The 19,937-nt window shown below is 37.7% G+C and overlaps 1 protein-coding gene across 3 annotated transcripts in view; it reads right to left on the reverse strand.

Annotated features, from left to right (window-relative positions):
- The window catches only part of SLC35F3 (solute carrier family 35 member F3), a 531,513-nt gene that overhangs the window by 243,110 nt on the left and 268,466 nt on the right, over positions 1 to 19,937 (reverse strand). The window contains exons 1-2 of one of the 3 annotated variants that reach the window (XM_056816124.1): positions 7,408 to 7,552; positions 1,405 to 1,551 (exon numbers count right to left, since the gene is read on the reverse strand). The exons of 1 other annotated variant lie outside the window; for it this stretch is intronic. In XM_056816124.1, the coding sequence (XP_056672102.1) occupies positions 1,405 to 1,551; positions 7,408 to 7,552 (292 nt within the window). Of the gene's footprint in view, positions 1 to 1,404; positions 1,552 to 7,407; positions 7,944 to 19,937 lie in introns of those variants that run through there. One more of the 3 variants, XM_007481599.3, reaches the window with a different exon arrangement.

Below are 19,937 nucleotides of genomic sequence, written 5' to 3' on the forward strand. Positions count from 1 at the left end.
CCTTTGACCTTGCCTCTCTCTCTCTATACCATTATATATATATATATATATATATATATATATATATACACCATATATACACTCTCACTATATATACCATTAGAATTTCTAGGTCTTTTCATCAACTAACTCTAAAGCCAAATTTTCCTGCATGGTTTATTTCCCTAATTAGAGCATGACCTTCTTGAGAGCGAAGACCACTTCACATTTTCTTTTTGTTTTCTTAGCACTTACCACAGTGTTCAGCACATAATAAATGCCTAATAAATATTTCTATTTGGAACTTAAGAATTGAGAGAAAGAGAAAACTCAAGTCTGTGGACTGAGGTAGGGTAAATAGCAGAAAAGGACAGGACACTAAAAGTTAGGGCATGTAGCATCTCTTTGAGAAAGCCTGCTGGTTTCAAAATGGGAATACTCTCCTAGAAGAGAAACCATTAGTGCTCTAAATTAGTTGAGTAACATGAGAGATTATATCCCTATAAATTCTCTTTTCTATAGTTTGTATATGCCATGTTTTATATACTTTCAAAGTATCACAACATATTTGTACTCTGAGATTTGGTCACAGTGGAGCAAAAATAGTCAGGTTCTTGAATGGATGGTGCATGTGCAATAAAAATAGAGGGAAAATGATATTGCCTGGAAAGAAAAGGAAGAAAGACTATTGTGTATTTCTAGGATTCATTCTTTGGAGCAGAAATACATTCTCTTCTGAAATCTGCTTGTAGACTCCAGATTGTGATAGTAGAGAATTACTTGAGCCAATTTAAGGGTGCCTTCTGTTTGGGGGATGCCCAAGAGGTATCTATTTCATCTCAGAGACTTTCAGTTTCTCTTAGTAGTCTTACTAGGTAGAATGGCAAATGAGATAATAATATAAGGCATTCTGAAAATTCTGAAGTATTACACAGTCAGTGATGATGATGATGTATTAATTTCATTGTGAAGTTGGGCTAAATCACTTACAGATCCATTTTCATTTCCCAAAGATCCAAATAGCAGAGCTGGCCTTAGAACATTCTTCCTATATGGCTTAATTCATACAAACTCAAGGAAATCATATTTTGCCCTGGAGCAGCTTTGGAAAACCAGACCCAGAATGGAAAGGGTCTACTTTTGGCAAGGACCCATTGGAGGGCAGCTAAGAACCAGGGGAAGGTTGGTCTCAATTAATGCTGAGCTTAGTTGAATCTATCTGGGGTCATTTTTTTGAAGTATAGGAAGGAGTTCTGATAGGCTCAGTGAGGGGGCACAGTGGATAGAAGGTTGAACTTGGAATCTGGACTATCTGGGTTTGAATCCTACCTCAGACACTTGGCAGTTATATGATCCTGGTCATTTCATTTTTCTCAACCTCAGATTCCTCATCAGTAGAATGGAGATAATAAGAACAGCACCTACCTCCCAGGGTTGTTGAGAAGATCAAATGAGATAACATATGGAGGGCTATATAAATGATAGCTATGATGATGGTGATGATTGACGATGATGATGATTGATGATGATGATACTGTCCCCAAAAGCCAAAGAATGGCATTGAGAGATAACCTAAAGGGACAAAGTAAGAGTTTAAACTACTGGAAACTACTGAGAAGGGTAGGAGTTGACTAGGAAACACTATTGAATGTTTTATTTAAATCTTCCTGCCTATATATAGGCTATAGTTCATTCTTTATACTAGTGTCAAAATAATATTCCTGATGGACAAGTCACTTTTCTGCTCACAAAGCTTCAGTGGTAGCTCCTCATGACTTATCAAACAAAATACAAACTCTTTAGCTTGACATTCAAGGCTTTACACAATCTCCAAATTACATTTCTTGTCTTATTTTCCTCTGTCCCTCTTCATAGACTCCACAATATAATCATACTGAAATACCTCATGGTTTCTTCAGTTTTACCCTGTACTTTTTCTTGTCACCATTTGAACACCTAATGCTCCAGGCCTAGAGTGTACCCTGCTTATATCTCAGCCTGTTTAAATCCATCTCTTCCTTCAAGGTCCAGTTCATATGCAAATCTCTGTAAAGCCTTCCTTGGGCTTTCAAATTAGAATTGATACCTCCATGCAAAATCTCTAATACCATTTCTCGGTTGCACACAGTAACCATATTTCTCAGAGTACTTTGTCTAGACCTCTTCTTTGCTCTCATCCCTTCTTTTTTGGGGATTATAATCATTGATACACATCTTTTTTTACTTTAGATGGGCAAGTTTTTTTGAATCAGGGTCTGAATGGTACCTGCTTTTGTATTCCTTGCACCCAACATAGTGCCATGCATATAATGAGGTGTTTGATGTCAATCAATTAATCAATATTTATTAAGTTCTACTCTGTGCCAAGCACTGTGCTAAATGCTAGTGTTTGGAGTGGAAATATAAATATATTAATTACGAAATAAATATAATTATGTATAATTATAAATATAAAATATAATAAAACAAATTTTAATAAATAATATAATAAAAATAATAAAAAATATAAAGGGGCAAAAGACACTGTCTTCGAAGACTTTATAATCTAATGGAGGAGACAACATGCAAACATATAAAAAGCAAGATATATACAGTATAAAAAGGGGATACTTAATAGAGGGAAGGCACTGGCATTAAGAGGGGTTGGGGAGTCTTTTCAATAATTTGAATACCATGCTGTAACTTGCCTTTTATTTGATTGTGTCAATATCTCTTCCTTAATCCAATCACTTAATCAAGCAGACACATTTATTAAATCTACTCTAGATTATTTGTAGATTTGTAAGCTCCTTTAGGACAGGGCTCAAGTCATTTTTCTATCTTTGTATTCTCAATACTTTTAGCAGTACCCTGCAAATAGCCAGTACTTCATTAATGTTTGAGCTGGATTGAATTACGAATTTAGGAAGCCCAAGATCCAAACCACAAAGAGAAAGGTAGAAAATTGGAGGTAGATAGTGTGAGTTGGGAGTCCAAGTTTCAAACAAAGTTGAACATGGCCAATATGCTTTTCAGGTCCAAGATAACAGAAGGGAAATTAGCCCTGGCAAATTGCTTTGCTAAAGTTGGAACTGACTTTCCCCCATTTTGGAAATACCTTTGGTTGTGTGAGACTTGGAATTAAAGCGCCTTTCTTCAGGAGAGATGTGTTGATGTAAAAGCTCCTCAGTAACCAGGTAAGGCTAGGCATTGGTCTTGCAATTTTAGTGAAATGGGGAACTCCTGGTGAGCAAATCTCCTTTATGAAAGCACTTACTCTCTAACTTAGATCTATAGTTGTCAAGTGCTTTGAGAAGATAATTGACTTACCTAGGGCTACACATCCAGAAGCAGGGAATGAATGAACATCTTCCTGCCTCTGTGGCCAGCTCTCTATCCAGGATTATCTCTTTTAGCTACATATCACAAGAACAAAATGAATGGCTAACCCATTGACATCTATGAGGTTTTTGGGGACTTTTCATTGATCCTTTCATGACTCATTTTCTATGAATGCTGGGTCACCAATGATGATATTATACCACCCTCTTTCTCCTTATTCTTCCTTGTTTCCTGCTTCTATCATGGAATCTTTGGGGTACATGCCACTAAAGTTCCTTTCTCCCTCTCATGGTTATGCCTTTTGCTGCAGTGGCATTCCACCTGACAATAAAACTGAACCACACAGAACATCCTGGAATATTTCTTCCCCTCCTTCTTAGCCATTTGAACAGAGAAAGCCTTTAGTTTTCCTCTCTCTCCTAGCCCAGTGCACTGGGAAATGCTGTCAGTTTATATTCCTTAATGCCCACCCATCAGATAAAGACATGCCAATTTTTGTGGGAGTCAGAGTTCTCCCTCCCTTGTCACCTATTACTGTTGGTTTACAGGGTGCATTGTTAGTTTGCAGATCTGAACACGCACAAGCCCTGCAGCCTGAAGGAGGGAGTAAAAGGTATAGCTAGTAGGTGTCATGCTGAGATGAAGGTAACACTGGGACAGCGTAGGCAGATGGGGGCTGGAATGGGAGTTTGTCTAGACTGAAGGAGCTTGGCACATAACAGTGGGTAAGCACAGTGGGTGAAATGATTAATATGGTGGGTGATGGGAAGCAAAGGCTAAATTCTGAGGTCAGTGAAAGTCTCAACAAGAGTTAAGCAGCAGAGATTAGGGAATTTGGTTGAGACTGGCAAAGGCATGCTCTGGGTAGGGCCACCAGCATGACTGGGGTACCAGTTAGCCAATCAGTTAATAAACATATACTGAATTCCTATTCTGCTTCCCACATTGTGCCAAGTGCTGAGGATACAAAAAAGGAAGAAAAGACAGTTCTTGCCCTCAAGGATCTCAAAGTCTAAAGAAACCCCAGACCTTGATTGTAAGCAAGGGGTTTGGAGTAACAAGGGCCAGCAGAAGTAAGAATAAAGCAAGATCTTTTAGCCAAAACTTTTGGAGGCTTTTATACTTTCTCATTGGTTTTAGGATTGATCTTAGGGTGTGAGAAGCCCCATGATTACCAATGGAAGCAAGTAGATATATTGGCTAGAATAGGAAAGTAGAAGCCCAGGGAAATATGGATGAACAAATCTGCTGCTAGTTAGTCAATAAGCCATTTATTAAGTGACTATTTTCCTAGGACTATAATAAGCATCATCATAGATATAGAAAGAAGTAAAATAGTGTCCCAGCCCTTCAGAGGCTTGTCAGTTTGAGTTTGTGGAAAAATTAGAAAAAAAACAGTCAATTACTACCTTGAGTGACAATGTAAATGCAATAAAAGTCTGAGGAAAGGAGAGAGCTTTGCAACTGCCAAACCAAAAACATACCCAGTGTTCATTTTCAAGGAGCTTTCAGACTAATGGTAGAGAAAATACACAAATCTGAATATCTGGGATCTCTTCCTCCTCTGAAAGGCTATTAATCTATGAAAACCTCTAAAGAATATATATAGGGGAAGCTAGGTGGCTCAGTGAATAGAGAGGAAGGTCTAGAGACAGGAGGTCCTGGGTTCAAATGAAGCCTTGGAATCCATACTTAGTATTGATTCTAAGACAGAAGGTAAGGGGTTTAATAATAAAAAAAAAAGAATGTATATGATCTCAATTTTAGTGAAATTTGGTCTGTATCTCTAGTGTATATCTAATGATAATATACTTTATGCCTATAGTGCTATCTAAACTTAAGGTGCTTCATACCTTGAGGAAGTCAGCATTATTTTCTCCCCAGTTTGTCCAAAATGATTTCCATTGAAATACTCAGCTACCTAAAATTTATCTGTGTTTTCCTCTATGTTGGTATTCTCTACAGTGACGCAGGGCTGCAACCCATCCATATCTATCCTTGGTGATTCTTGTGTATGTCTACTTAAAAGTTCCCATTTAGGACGTAAAAGGTGGCCTAAATTCTATTTAATTTTGGCTTGTTTTTCTTTTGCTTCAAGCTAAAGAATTTAAAAAGGGTTCTTTTTCTTCTGTTCCTTAGGTGATATCAAGATAAATTCTGTTCAAAGTTTCCCCAAAGGATCAAATCTCTATCAGAGAGAGGACCCATTAAATGGAAGAGCTGCCTTCTCACCTATGCATCTCAGGCACTCTTCCTGCTCTCTTGTTGGTAGGGACAGAAACAATATTACAGGTCTCTTTTCCTAACTAGAAAGCTGAGGAACTCTAAGCAATAAGCTGGCCTATCTAAGAATACCATGTATGGCAGTGATAGAGCTCATACCCTCACCTGATCCTTTCTCTTGGCTTGGGGACAGGCTCTTTTTCTAGACCACATTGCTTTCCAATTTGTTTTTGCTAAGAAGCAATATCAGTGTCTCTCTCAGTGCTCAGTTCTACCTTGGTAGGTGCTGAAATTGGGAGTACAGATTTATTATCCTATATCTCATTTCACCATAGTTTTGGCTGAGAAAAACCTTATGATTAGTAGGAAGTCAGTTCAGAGACCCAAGAAACAGATTTGTTGGCCCTAATTAAAATGATGGACCAGGTATCCTTAGAATAACAAAACAAAAACTTTCAGGTATCTGTTCTAAATGCAATTTCCTTAATGGATTTGCCTTTCCTTTCTGAGTTTAGGATGTTTTATGCCTAAAAAAAATTGAACTTTGATTTCAGTGGCATAAGGAACTTCTAATGTGCAAACTCTTTTCACCAATGCAGATGGAGACATGTTCTGCAATTTGTAGTCATAAAGAGCTACTTAGAGCACAAAGTGGTTAATTGACTTGCCCAGGGTCACATAGGCAATATTTCTCAAAAGTGGGACTTGCATCCATTTCTTCCTAACCTGAATGCCAGCTCCCCATCCATCATGTCATAGCATATATCATGATGAAAACACTGTTTCCTCTGTATTGTACTTAAATCATTTAAATTGATTTAAGGAATAATAACTCTGAAATCCCTGGATGTCTGGGATCCTTCTTGCTTTGCATAAATGGAGAAAGGAGACCAAGCAGAGACCTGTTTCTAAGGTCGTCTTAACATTTTCTGTTTCTACTTACTATGGAAATACAAGAGCATCTGAAGCTGAAAATCCATAGAATGATGAGGAAAGTAAGTCAACTTTGAAAAGAGGAGGGACAGGAAACATCTTTGAGAAGGACTTCCTCAGTGTTTACATCTTACTCAACTGGTTTACTTGCCCCTAATTTAATACTTCTTTGTGTGACCCAAAAGTCAATTCTACTTTCAGCCTCCACAAATACAATCTTTCTAATGAATTTCAAAGAGTCTGAGAATTTCCAGCATCAGGGAGATTTAGTTTATTCCTTTTGCTTTTCCTTCCCAAGTCACGATCCTAGTCCTACAGGGTATACTATTGGCACAAATAGTATTTGCAGTGGAGTGAAAACACTCAATTGCTAAGTCCCCCTACTTTAGACAGACACAGCATGAAATATACATAACAGTAGTGTCTCTTATCTGCATGAGGAAGAGACTATTTCAGATGTAGTTTGATTTTCAGAAAATAATTCTCGGGATTTTGTTTGTGTGCCTAAACTAAAGCTCTGGATAACCAGCACTGCAAAATCTGACGAGTGTCTCTCCCAGCAACCAATTAGAGCAACCCCCAATCAAAGGCAGAACCAACTAGTACATTTGCGGACACTGTTCTTTATGACAGAAACTTGATCAATAGCCGGGTCCCTGTCCGATTTGCCATTAACATGACTGAGCAGGATTTATCATCATCACCATCATCACTATTTCTTTCAGAAACCTGGTTCGGCCATTGTTACTTCTGCAGTTAATTTCTGGAAAAAGAAGATGAAATATATATCTATATCTCTATATATCGAAACCACAATATTTTCTCACAGCTTCTTAGGGGGAAAATGTTTCCCCCCATTGTGTACAATCACAAATGCCCTTGGCTGTGACAGAAGTATAAACAATAACCGGATACAATATTTTTACAGAGAGCAATGAGAAACCTCCCTACCTGATGCTCCATTCAGATTGGAGAGTTCTTTCTTCATCCCTGCTAACTGTGATTTGTCAGCAATAGTTAGGCAACCCTGTACTCTTTCTGTACTCTGCCAAACAAGAAGGAAAAAAACAACAACAACAACAGAAAGCCTTGACATCTATATTTAAGGATTGCGCTCTGCAGAAGCAGCGGAGCTTCTGATTCTAATTACTACGCCTGGGATGACTACAAGGTGGAAAATAGCATACCGCTTGGCTGCAGCTCACCAAAGTAGCACACCGGGAGTACATTTCTATGGTTGGGATCTCTTCCCCACAATCTCTACTGCAGGGCAAATTCTTCTGGCGTGCTTGGCTGCATTCTAATTAGCCTTATGCATTAGGAGGGGGGAGCTCTAGTCATTTTTTTAAAAGGGGGGAAATATTACTCTTATTCTTGGGATTGGGAGAAGAAAGCTGGCAGAGTTTCCGAAAGAGCCCTTTCCTCCCGAGAATGGCACAGACGGAGAGAGCGAGTGGCAACTGGCTTAATCATTCTCTGGGAAAGGTGGTGAGTGCTGCTGCGAAAGGGAAATTCACTGGTGTGGGGGAAGGTAGAACCGAGCTGGCAGGAAATCAAAGTTTAGTTTGAGGGGTTGTTCGGGGGAAGCTGGGAGAACCCTGCCCAATTCTGATGATGAGGTTAAAAATTAGCTCGCTAGTTAGAAGGGGCTACAGGAATGAGTGGGAGGGCGAGAGAGATCGCGCTAGATTGCCTGGGGAAAATTATGCAGTACTTTCACTGATCCCGAGCCCTTTGCTACTGCAAGAGGCAAAATTACTTTAACACCAGCATCTTCACAGTGATGCTTATGCCTGGGAATCTCAGAAAAATCAAAATTACAATGAACCCAAGGTGAGATGAAAAGAGGCGCGGTAGGTATAAGGAAGGGGCTCCCAATCACTGACTTTCACTTGCGAAGCGACTTAAAAAAAAAAAAAAGAGGTCAGTTAGAAAATATATGGTCTGAAGTGGTGTATGTTGTCATGCTTCAAAACAGAGAGTGGGCTTCCTCACTCCTCCCTCTCACCAACCCCCTCCCCCCACAAAGTATATCAAAAGAGCAAGAGGAAGCATTTCAGTCCATTTGGTAGAACCCCTGGTGAGGGTTTATGGAAAAGCATGAACGAGGAACTCCGGGGATGAGGCATCGCAACAAGAATTATAACTGTTTTCTACAATCAACAACAATGATGAAATGATAAAAACTTAAGGACAAAGTTATTGAGAAATGTCACTATGACAAATACTCATTCTCTCCAAACTCTATACATCTAAAAGCTGTCCAAATAGAGAGGGCTGGCAGAGGAGATTAAAAAAAAAATCACATGGGAACAAAAGGAGGTACATATAATCCATCTTGTCCTGCCTGCACCTAGGTGTACCAAGGATTTTTTCTGCATGCCTACAGACCTTACATCCCAGAAATCTTATTCAATTACCAAAAACCTCAGTTGTTTTATCCACCTGAGCAACAATAATCTGGAGAATATTGAATATAAAAAATAATAGCAGGATAGTGACTTTCCCCAGATCCATTTTTATCCAAAACCTATTTAAAAAGAGAAGATAAAAATATTTTACTAACAGTCCTACCATATAATTATTTACTAATTATAATAACACTAGTTAACATTTATATGGTACTTTTAAGGGCTGGAAAATTCTCTACTTATGCCCATTCCACAGATGAGGAAATGAAATATCCAAAAAGTTAAATGAGCTGCTCATTGTCATAGAGCTAATAAATATCTGAAGTGATTTGCATCAATGGAGAGAGTGCCCAATGAAATCATATATCTATCACAGTGGAATGGGAATTAAAAATTCTAGTGAGTGATATTTTCCTCTAATGTAAGGAAGGATTTGTTCCTAGAACAAATGAAAATAACTTAATCCCTAAGGGATGAAGTGTTTTGCTTCCAAGTCTAGGTTCCAATCGGTCCAAATACATTTTTCTCTCTGACCTTCCTCCACAAATCCTGCCATTGATTCCTCATATTCAAAATTTTACACTAGGTTTCAAAATTCTTAATTAGATCAATATATCACATTTCCTTGGTGTTTCATTAATCTTCTCCACCCTAGTCCAAGTGGTTTTCCTTCTTCCTTCCTTTTTTTCATTTTCTCCCTCCCTCTCTTCCACCTTCCTTCCTCTTTCCTCTGTCTCTTTCCTTCTTTTCCTTTCCCTTCCTTCCTTCCTTCCTTCCTTCCTTCCTTCCTTCCTTCCTTCCTTCCTTCCTTCCATCCTTCCCTCTTTTAAATTTCCTTTCTCCCATTCCTATTTTTGTACCTCCTACCTTTGGAGCTTCCATTCCTTTACCACAATCCTCCATTCTATCCTCAAATGTCAATTTCCTGTCAACACAGAGTGATGTGGTTGGGATGAGATAGAATTCTGTTGGTAAAGAACAGCTGGAAAATAATTCAGAAATAGGAGTATTCCTTATAAATACTGGGAAGCCTAAGAGGTGGAGTTATATCCAAAGGGTAAAGAATTGTTACAGTTGGAAACCAGAGGCATTTCTTCAGATGTATACATTATGGAATGGAGTACTAGTCAGTAGTAATACTCACTGAATCAGCACTTAGAACAGAGCACTGGGTTTGGCACCATGGAGAGACAGAATACAGAATACAAATACAGAAACTTTCAATAGTTACAGTTTGTTTTTTGCAGTTTTGCAAATTCATGCTTTGTAGTGCCAACTCACAATCAATCTTTATAGAAATCATTGGCTTTCTTAAGGAAAACATAGCTAAAGTTATACCCCATGATTATTGAGTACCTTCTTTTATGCACTCTCTGGCCTCTGAGAGCACAAATATGAGTAATTTGTCAATGCCAAAGTTAATGATAACTTTATAGTTGGGGATAGAAGCATTGACAGGAACCTAAAATAAATTGTGACCAGAGCTTGGGTACATTTAATCAAGGAGCTTCAAGGATGAAGTTTGTTTTAAGTAGTCATGAGGAAAATTATGACTGTATTTTGGGGACAAAGAAGGCACAATTGTGGGAGGTGGGGAGAAACTTTTAAAGCACATGGAAAGACATAGATTGCTCAATGTTTCAGCCTGGATACAGGCATCTTAATGTGGCCAGAACTGAATTCATTTCCCCCTCATCCCTTCCTTTCTTCTGAACTTCCTTTTTACTGTTGAGGCCACACCATCTTTCTAGTCACCTAGCTATGCAACCTCACTCCAAGTGTCCTCTCTCTCATTAATTCCACCTATCCACTCAGTTGCCAAATCTTGTAATTTCTTACACAACTTTGACCCCAATTTTGCTGGTCTGTACCTCTTGCCTGGACTATTTCAATAGTCACTTAATTGGTCTCTGCCTGAAGTCTCTCTCTACTCAAATCCATTCTCTGCATAGCTTTCAAAGAGATTTTCATAAAGTACATCTGGACATACTTTTCATCTATTTTACATTCTGTATTTATTTAGTATACATCTAGTATTTATCAAGTATATTGTCTTTCCCATTAGCTTATAAGCTCCTTTAGAATAGGGACTGTTTTGCTTTTATCTTTTATCCTCAAGGTTTAGCACTGCACTTAGCATACATACTTATTGACTTGTCTACTGATTGATTAGATATAAGAAATTATATAGAGAGAATGGATATCAGTTTTCATAAAATGTACTGACATGCAATCAAAAAGACAGCAGGGCATAGTGAGAAAAACTGTTCCCCTTTGCTTCTAGTGTTCTTTGTCCCCAAATTTGCATCTACTTCGCATCTATTTTGTACTTATGTATCTATATATTGTCTCCTCTATTAGAATACAGACTCTACTTTTGTTTTTGTAAGTCCAGAACTTAGCATGGGGCCTGACACACAGTAGGTATCTAATAATGTTTTTTAATTTGAAAAATTTTATAATTAATTTAGAGTATTTTCCCATGGTTACATGATTCATATTCTTTCCCTTCCCTTCTCCCACCCCCCTCCCATAGCCAACAAGCAACTCTGTTGGGTTTTACATGTGTCATCTAATAATGCTTTTTGACAGATTTGTTGATTGATCTAGAGTCACAGGTTTTGAGTTCAAGTCCTGACTTTACCCCTTACTACCTATATGATTTTGGACATGTCACACCAACTCTCTGGGTCTCATCTGTAAAATGAAGGGGTTAGATTAGATGATCTCTTGGGTTCTTACCAGTTCCAGATAAAGGGCAAGGAAAGAGAGGAAGGAAGGGAAGAATAATTTACTAATGTACTAATTTACTACTATGTACTAGGCACTACACTAACTTATTATCTCATTTAAGTCTCACAACAATCCTGCAAGGTCAGTGTTATCATTATTTCCATTTTGCAGTTGAGGAAACTAAGCAAGAAAGAAGTCAAGGGACTTGTCCAAGGTCACATAGTAAATATCTGAGGTTAGATATGAACTCAGGTCTTCCTGACTCTAGGCCAGGTGCTTTCTCTAGTAAGGTTCACAGATTTTTCTAGATAAGAATCAGTTTAAGTTTCTTATGAGTTGGTTGTTGTTCAGTGATTTCAGTCATGTTTGACCCTTCATAACCACATTTGGGGTTTTCCTTGCGAAGATACTGTAATGATTTGCCATTTCCTACTCCAGTTCATTTTACATACGAGGAAACTGAGGCAAATAGGGTTAAGTGACTTGCCCAGACCAGTAAGTGTCTGTGGTCATACTTGAACTGAGGTCATCCTGACCCTAAGTCTTGTGCTGTATCCATTGTGTCAACTGGCTGCCCTTCCTATGAATGAATTAACCTTCAGTTCAGTTCAAACAACATTTATTAAAAAATCTATTAATGGGCATAAAGCATTGTGCTGGGTTCTGGGGATAAAAGATGAAAAGGATGAAAAGCCACCTTTCTGAAGATGTTTATAAATTTAGAAATCAGTCAGTTAATAAGCATTCACAAAGTTTTTACAGTTTGCTAGACATTGTGCTAATTGCTTGAGATACAAAGGAAGGCAAAATTATGGTCCTTGCCCTCAAGGAGTTCACGTTCTAATCACAGAGACAATATGTAAAGAATATCTTACATAAAATGTATCTATCTATCCATCTCTTTATCTCTCTTTATAGCTAATCTATTTTATCTATCTATCTATCCATCTACCCATCTATCTGTTTATCTGTTATCTATCCATCCATCTGTCTATCCATTTCTCTCTCTCTCTGTCTCTGTCTGTCTCTATCTCTCTGTCTCTCTGTCTCTCTCTGTCTCTCTGTCTGTCTCTCTTTCTCTGCTCCTCTCTTTCTCTGTCTCTCTCTCTGTCTCTGTCTCTCTGTCTCTCTCTGTCTCTCTCTCTCTCCAGTAAGTAGAAGGTGATATTATAGGAAAGACCTTGGGGAGGAGGGTTAGGGTGGCGTGGTCAGTGAGAGAGATGTTGAAAGACTACTTATAGGAGGTGAAGTTTGAGATGAGACTGGAAGCCAGGGAAGCCAGGAAACAGAAGTGATGACATGATATGTACACACATATAAGCTAGCACAAGATAAAGGAAAAATAAAAATCTAGACAAAGGACTCTAAGAAAATATGAGGAAGGATAGTTCACCTCTATTGAGGAGGTTGGAAGGGAGAAAAATCAGGGAAAACTTCATGGAAGAGTTGGGGCCTTCTCTGTGTCTTCTTTAAAAAGAAGATAGAGACATCAGAGGCTAGAGATGTGAAGGGAGGCCATTCCAGGCAAGCAGGATATGCAGGGGACAGTACAAGATGAAATTAGGAACAAGTTAGTGGTCCAGCTTGGCAGGAACATGGAATATATAGAGGAAAATAATGTGAAAAAGGCAGATCTGAGCCAAATTGCATAGTGCCATAAATGCCAGCCTAAGGAGTTTGTATTTTATTCAATCAGCTATAAAGAGCCCCTAGAGTATTGCTTCACACATCAGTATTTCTTTTAATATGGTAGTTTGGTATATGACATTGTACTAGCTGTATCAAGCCCCAGAGCAGCACAAAACCTCCCTTGTGAAATCCACAGCAATTGAAGACAGAAGACAGAGTTCTAACCACCCACAAGGAAAAAAAAATGCAGTGACCAAATATGAAAAAACACATACTGTCTAGACTGTGACATGAAACTGGATAGGCAGCCCATTGAGTTAGTCAATCAAAACATATCTCTTGGGCACCAACTTGCCTATTGGATATTTCCAACTGGCTGTCCTAGAGACAAAAACTGTAACATGCCCCAAATTGAACTTATCTATCCTTCTAAGCTTTCCCCTTTATGAAATTTATATATTTGTCAAAATCATCAGCATCCTTATCTGAGTTTGTAATTTCAGCTTTGTCTTGGATTCCTCACTTTCCTCCATCCCACCTGTCTAATGATCAATGACCAAATATTGTTTTTTCCTTCATAATGTCCCTTGTATTTGAACTCTTTTCTCTACTCACATACATTCCTCCAACCTTTATTACCTCTTACCTAGATTTGCTTCAATGTCCTCCTAATTAGTCTTTGTGGGTCCAAACTCTCCCTGTTCTAGTGGATCCTTTAAAAAAAAAAGAAGTCTAGATTTTCCCATTTTGCTCAGGCTGGAAGAGTAGCAGTCCCTTATAGAGCCACCTCCATTGCCACTGGTGTCTGGCATAGAAACCTTGACCTTTATTTCAAATCCAAGCTATTTTATCCTTCCTTAGGTGGCTTGGTAACCCCTTTGCCCCTCAACCTTTCTGGCTCATGATATTGATGACAGTGAAATGGGCTTTAGTCACATTATCTTTCAGAACTTCCAGAATTGAGTCCTCCATCAGCCTCAGCCTCTCTACCAATAGCTGTTATGGACATGCGCCCCCATGCCTGGCCACTTTAGTCCATCTCGTTCGCTGCTATCAGAGTAATTTTCCTTAAAGACAGATGTGACCAAGGGACTCCTGCTCTCAATCAACAACACTGGCTTCCTGTTGCTCCTAAGATAAAAATAAACTCTGTTGCTTTAGCTTTTTCAAATCCTCTAGAACTGGGTCCCAAACTAGTTTTCTAGCTCATTGGATATTACTCCCACATCTACATTCTATGATCCAGCCACACGGGCCTCCTCTCTTTCTGTAAGATGTAGCTCAAGCATCATATCTTCTATGAAGACTTTCCTGATTTCCTCTCATCCCCAACCATCCAGACTAGCTTATATATAAGTACCTTGTATATATTTGTATTTATTCACTTTATATTTACACTACATATATTTCATTTCATTTTTTGCCTTTTTTTGAAAAAATTATTTAGTCAATTTAGAACATTATTCCTTGGTTACAAAAATCATAGTCTTTCCCTCCCTCTTCTCCCCCCACCCTTCCTATAGCCAATGCACAATTCCATGGGGTTTTACATGTGTCCTTGATCAGAACCTATTTCCATGTTGTTGGTGTTTGCATTAGGATGATCAGTTAGAGTCTACATCCCTAGTCATATCCCCCTCGACTCATATATATATGCATATATTTTAAACAAGATTTTCCTCAATTATGTTTAAGAACAATTTTAACATTTATTTTTGCATGCATTTCTATATGTACTTTTTGTCTCCCTTATCAGAATACAAATTCCTTCCAAATACATATTGGTATGTCCTTTGCATTTATATCCCTCGCTTCTCATAGAATGACTAGAAGAGAATCGGCTAGGTATAGTGTGAGGAACTGCAATGCTGATAATACTTGCTTACAGATCCAAAGAGCTGGCTGCCACAAGCACTTATTCCTTCAATCTGAATATTCTGCCAGGGATAGTAGGTACGAGGCTACAGACTGCAGAGCATGATACTTTAGAAGACTAAAACCAGAAGTAAAGCAGATGGTAATGGGCATATGCATGGTAAGTATAACCGGTATATAATATATTTCTTATTATGATTTGTAAATAACAACAACAATAACAAAGCTAAAATTTATTTTATTTAATTTTTAAAAATCTTTACCTTTCATCTTAGAATCCTTAGTAAGCATTGGTTCGAAGGCAGAAGGACAATAAATGGCTTTTCCATTGGGATTAAGTGACTTGACCATGGTCACACAGCTAGGGAAGGTCTGAGTTCAGACTTGAACCCAGAATCCAGAACCCAGAATCCATCTCCAGATCTGGCTCTCTATTCATTGAGTTACTGAAGTGTCCCAATAACTAGTGTTTATACAGCAACTAATATGTTGTCGAGTGCTTTAAAAATATTATCTCTTTCAATCCTCAAAACACTCTTGGGAGGTAGATGCCATTATTATTATCCCCATTTTATAGGTGAGGAAATGGAGGCAAATAGATGTTGTGTCTTGACTAGGGTCATGTAGCTTAATTTAAAGTTCATAATGAAGTTTAAATAAAAGTTTAAAATTAAATTAAATTAAAGTTTACAAGTAAATATCTTGAGGTTGCAGTTCAATTCAGATCTATCCTGACTACTACTATTACTTCCCAGTGCATTCACTACACCAACTCATTGCCAAAATGAAATATGGCAAAAAGATGACACCAAGGACTAGAAAATAAGGCAGCCCAGTTATATATGCAGCAAGAATGAGAGACAAGCAAGACATAGTTTTGCTTTTGTTAAATGATGCCTTCTCTAGTATGGGGAGAGAAGGGAGGATGGGAGATACCTGGTAATTTTATTGTAACAAACTAATAAATTAAAATAATAAAAAATCAGGGACCACAGGACAGCCCCAGTGCTCCTTCCTTAGCATCCCTGATATATTAAAAGAACTAGAGGAAAGCTTCCAGCACATTGAATAAATATTCTGGGAAAGAGTTATGTAAAGGCATGGATAAGAACTGCAGAGTCTTCTGGGGGCACAGAGGATGTTCAATCTGTATCACTGGATCATGGACATCATGGACCAACAGGGAACACCTCATCCGTCCTCCTTGTCATACTGATGAGGGAGCTGAGACCTCGGGAGGTGACTTGTTCACAGGCAAACAAGGAGTAAACTTCAGAGGTAGGATTTAAATGCAGGTTCTCTGACTGGAGAATGAAAACCGTTCAGCTTTCCACTGTGCTGCCGAATCACTTTATCAATGGAGGAAGAAGCTATTCACTAGAAAAATACAGATCTTTTGAAATATTCAAAATAATTTTGTGTAATTATTTTTAATAAATATCTGTCTCTGTCTCTTTTTCTGTTCATCTCTGTCTCTATATCTTAAGTGTTCTAAAAAGTCTTAGTGAAGTTTTAAGCCAGTAAAGCTGTGTGCCTGTATGTATATGTGTATATAGATATATAAACACACACATTTATGTATATATATATATGCATATGCCAAGGGGCAGGAGAAGGAGAGAGAGCACATATAACTTGCCTCCGCAGGTGTTTGCTTATATCCAGGGTTTTAGCCATCTGTGGTATACCTTAGAATATATCCCTCGTGGATAAGGGGATACATACAGTATAGACAGTAGAGCCCCTTTTATTTATATGATACATTTATAATGTACTTATGTATATGTCTATATGTATTTATAAATACATAGATTTATGTGTATGCATGTCCAGTAACTGCTTCCTCACCTTTTACTGGAAGTAAAACACTAGAAAACTTTTACATGAAATTCTCAGCTTCTCTAGTGGCTCAGGTATTTTTAAAATAAATAATATTTTAAATATATTATCTATATATAAATAAATATAATATATAGTAAACATATTTAATAAATAATAAACTTTAATTTAATTTAACTTTTATTTAAACTTTATTATAAACTTTTCCTTAAAAGTTTACTAAATAAGTACATTTGTTCTTAAGAATATAACGTGATATACCACTGGGTATACAGATAGTTTAATAGGCTAGTACTTGGAAAGTTCTGTTTTACTAGCATGTATAGACTGTTTATAGAACCCACATGGATATCTTGGTATGAGCAGATATGCTTAGTGAGAAAAAAGTTATTAAATTAATTTATTATTATTATTAAATTAAATTAAAAAAATTATCAAAATAAACTTCACAATTTATGCAATGACTCAATTATGGTGGAGAAGCTCTGTGGAATAGTAGATAAAGGACAGGATTTAGAGACATGGGTTCCAGGAATATCTGGGTTTAAGTCCTGTCTCTGAAACATCCTGTCTGTGTAATGCTGAACAAGTCATCCCACATCACAATGCTTTCCCCAAGTCTCTAAACTGTGTCAGAACAGCTGCATTAGTCAAGGGAGCTTCCTTACTATGAGTTTCCTTCAGCAGAGAAATTACAGATCCTGAACACCATTAATAACCACAAAAGCAAATAATAACACTAAGCAGTAGTCAAATTCTGATGCATTTTGATAAATGATTTTAGTCCTGGAGAAGTGATAAGGAAACACAGGTTTCTTCTTTCCGTAGAGAGTCAGGGATTACTGACATGGCATGGGGCACATACACAATTGCTATGATGACTGGCTTGGTCTAATTGTTTCCCTTTTCTACCAGGAAGGGATCAATAGGCACAGATGAGTGATATTAAGGGGGGAAATGGTGAGTGTCTGAAAACAAAAGGCAACAATGATCTTTTTAATAAAAATGAACTATTTACTACTCCAAGAAGTCTTTTTCTTTCCCATCAGAAAAAAATTAAAACAGCTTTCAGAGGATATCAGACATGAAATGACTGAAAGGCTGCATCATATCTCTTTATCTTTTACGTATTCAAGATAAGGAACGCATTCTTTATTTAGGATTCAGAAACAATATATACAGTGAAGAATTTGAGACTCTTTGTTATTTTCATTTTGGTATTTATAACTGCCTTTCTTTGGCTGATCCTGACCTTGACTTTGCACAGAATTTATTACTTTGGAAATTTGGGAATGTTGCCAAAACTCACAAGTAGAAGGAAGGAAATAGGCAATTATTAAATGCTGGTCATATGGCAGGGACTGTGCTAAGCACTTTACAAATATTATACTATTTATTCCATACAATAAACTCTGGGAAGTACTATATATCTTAGAGTGATACACACACTGCTGTGTCATATATATATACATATATATATTCATATATATTATGGATATAATTTTAGAGTTGAAGAAACTGAGGCAGAGGCTAAGTGATTTACCCAGGATCACATAGTTAGTATCTGAGGTCACATTTGAACTCCAGTCTTTCTGACTTCATCTTTTTATCCATTGCATTACTTAGCTGACCTCTATTTCTGCTTAGTGTTAAAGTATGCTTTTAAAAGCATGCTTTTTCTTGCTGGAGAGTGTCCTCAGAGCCTTACCATGATCTTAGAGAACATGTCATTAGTTCTTTAAATGCTTCCTTCCTCCTTAAACCTACCTGACCCTTTCAGCTCTGACTCCATTTCCTTGATGTCATTAAAAGTGGCTCACTGAACCTTCTTCTCTTTCACCCTTCCGAAAAGAAGTAGCCAAGAGTAAGTTGAAGAAGGCTAGACATCTAGTCTACAAGATTAGATTCTCCTCACCTTTGATGGGGGATAGGGAGGAGGGGGTTCCTTGAAATACACTGTGATGAAGGGATTTTCTTAGTGGTTTCCTTGGAAATGATAAGGTAGAGGAAACTGGCCCATTTTCCTGACATTTCTTCAGAACTTTGGGCCACTGAAGGTTTTCCAGCAAGGGAGTACACTATGTATCAGGAAGATGAGAAGGAAGAGAATGGAAGCAAGGAGGCCATTTAGGAAGTTATCAGAACAGTCAAAGTGAGAGGTGATATGGCCCTGATCTAATATAAAGGTAAGATGATTCTTACTTTGTTGTGTGGATTATATTGGACAAGGTAGTGTTTAGAGGTACTTGTAGGCAAACCAATCAACTTTCTCTTCTACCCATAAAAATGGTGAGAAAGGGGCAAATCTAAGATCTTCGGAAGAATTCAGTCATTAGGCAATTAGCATTATTTAAAAGGGGAATTGATTGATTCAGGACTAGGCAATGGCTTAATTTCAAGAAGAACTTAGATGGCCATTTGTTGCAGATATTGTTAAACTATATGACCCAAGGTAAGTCACTTAACCCTATTAGCTCAGTTTCTCATATGTAAAATGAACTGGAGAAGGGAATGGCAAACCATTCCAGTGTCTCTGCCAAGAAAACCCCAAATTGGGTCTCAAAGAGTCAGATATGACTGAAATGACTGAACAACAAAAAGAAGTAATTTCTATTTAAGTCTGTCTTGGACTAGATGACTTCTGAGGTCTCTTCCAAGTCTTAGATTGTGTAAATAATCTTGATATGGAATAAGCCTCCATGCAGATCTAGAAACTGAGTCCTAGTCAAAGAACATACTCACTGCAAGAATCCTTTTCATAACATTCCTTAAAAATGGTTTTATAGGGACTTCCAGTCAAGATGGCGGCTTAGAGAAAGCTAAAGTTCAGATCTCCGGAAATCCTTCCTTACCAATCTCAAAAAAGTTTTATAGCTTCTGCTCCAACACTTTCAGCAGTAGATAATTAACATTTGCATGTGGTTTTAAGGTTTACAAAGGACTTTTCCTATATGATCTCTTTTCATCCTTATAACAATTCTGGGAGGTAAGTAC

The sequence above is a fragment of the Monodelphis domestica genome, chromosome 2, assembly GCF_027887165.1.
Source record: "Monodelphis domestica isolate mMonDom1 chromosome 2, mMonDom1.pri, whole genome shotgun sequence".
NCBI lineage: Eukaryota > Metazoa > Chordata > Mammalia > Didelphimorphia > Didelphidae > Monodelphis > Monodelphis domestica.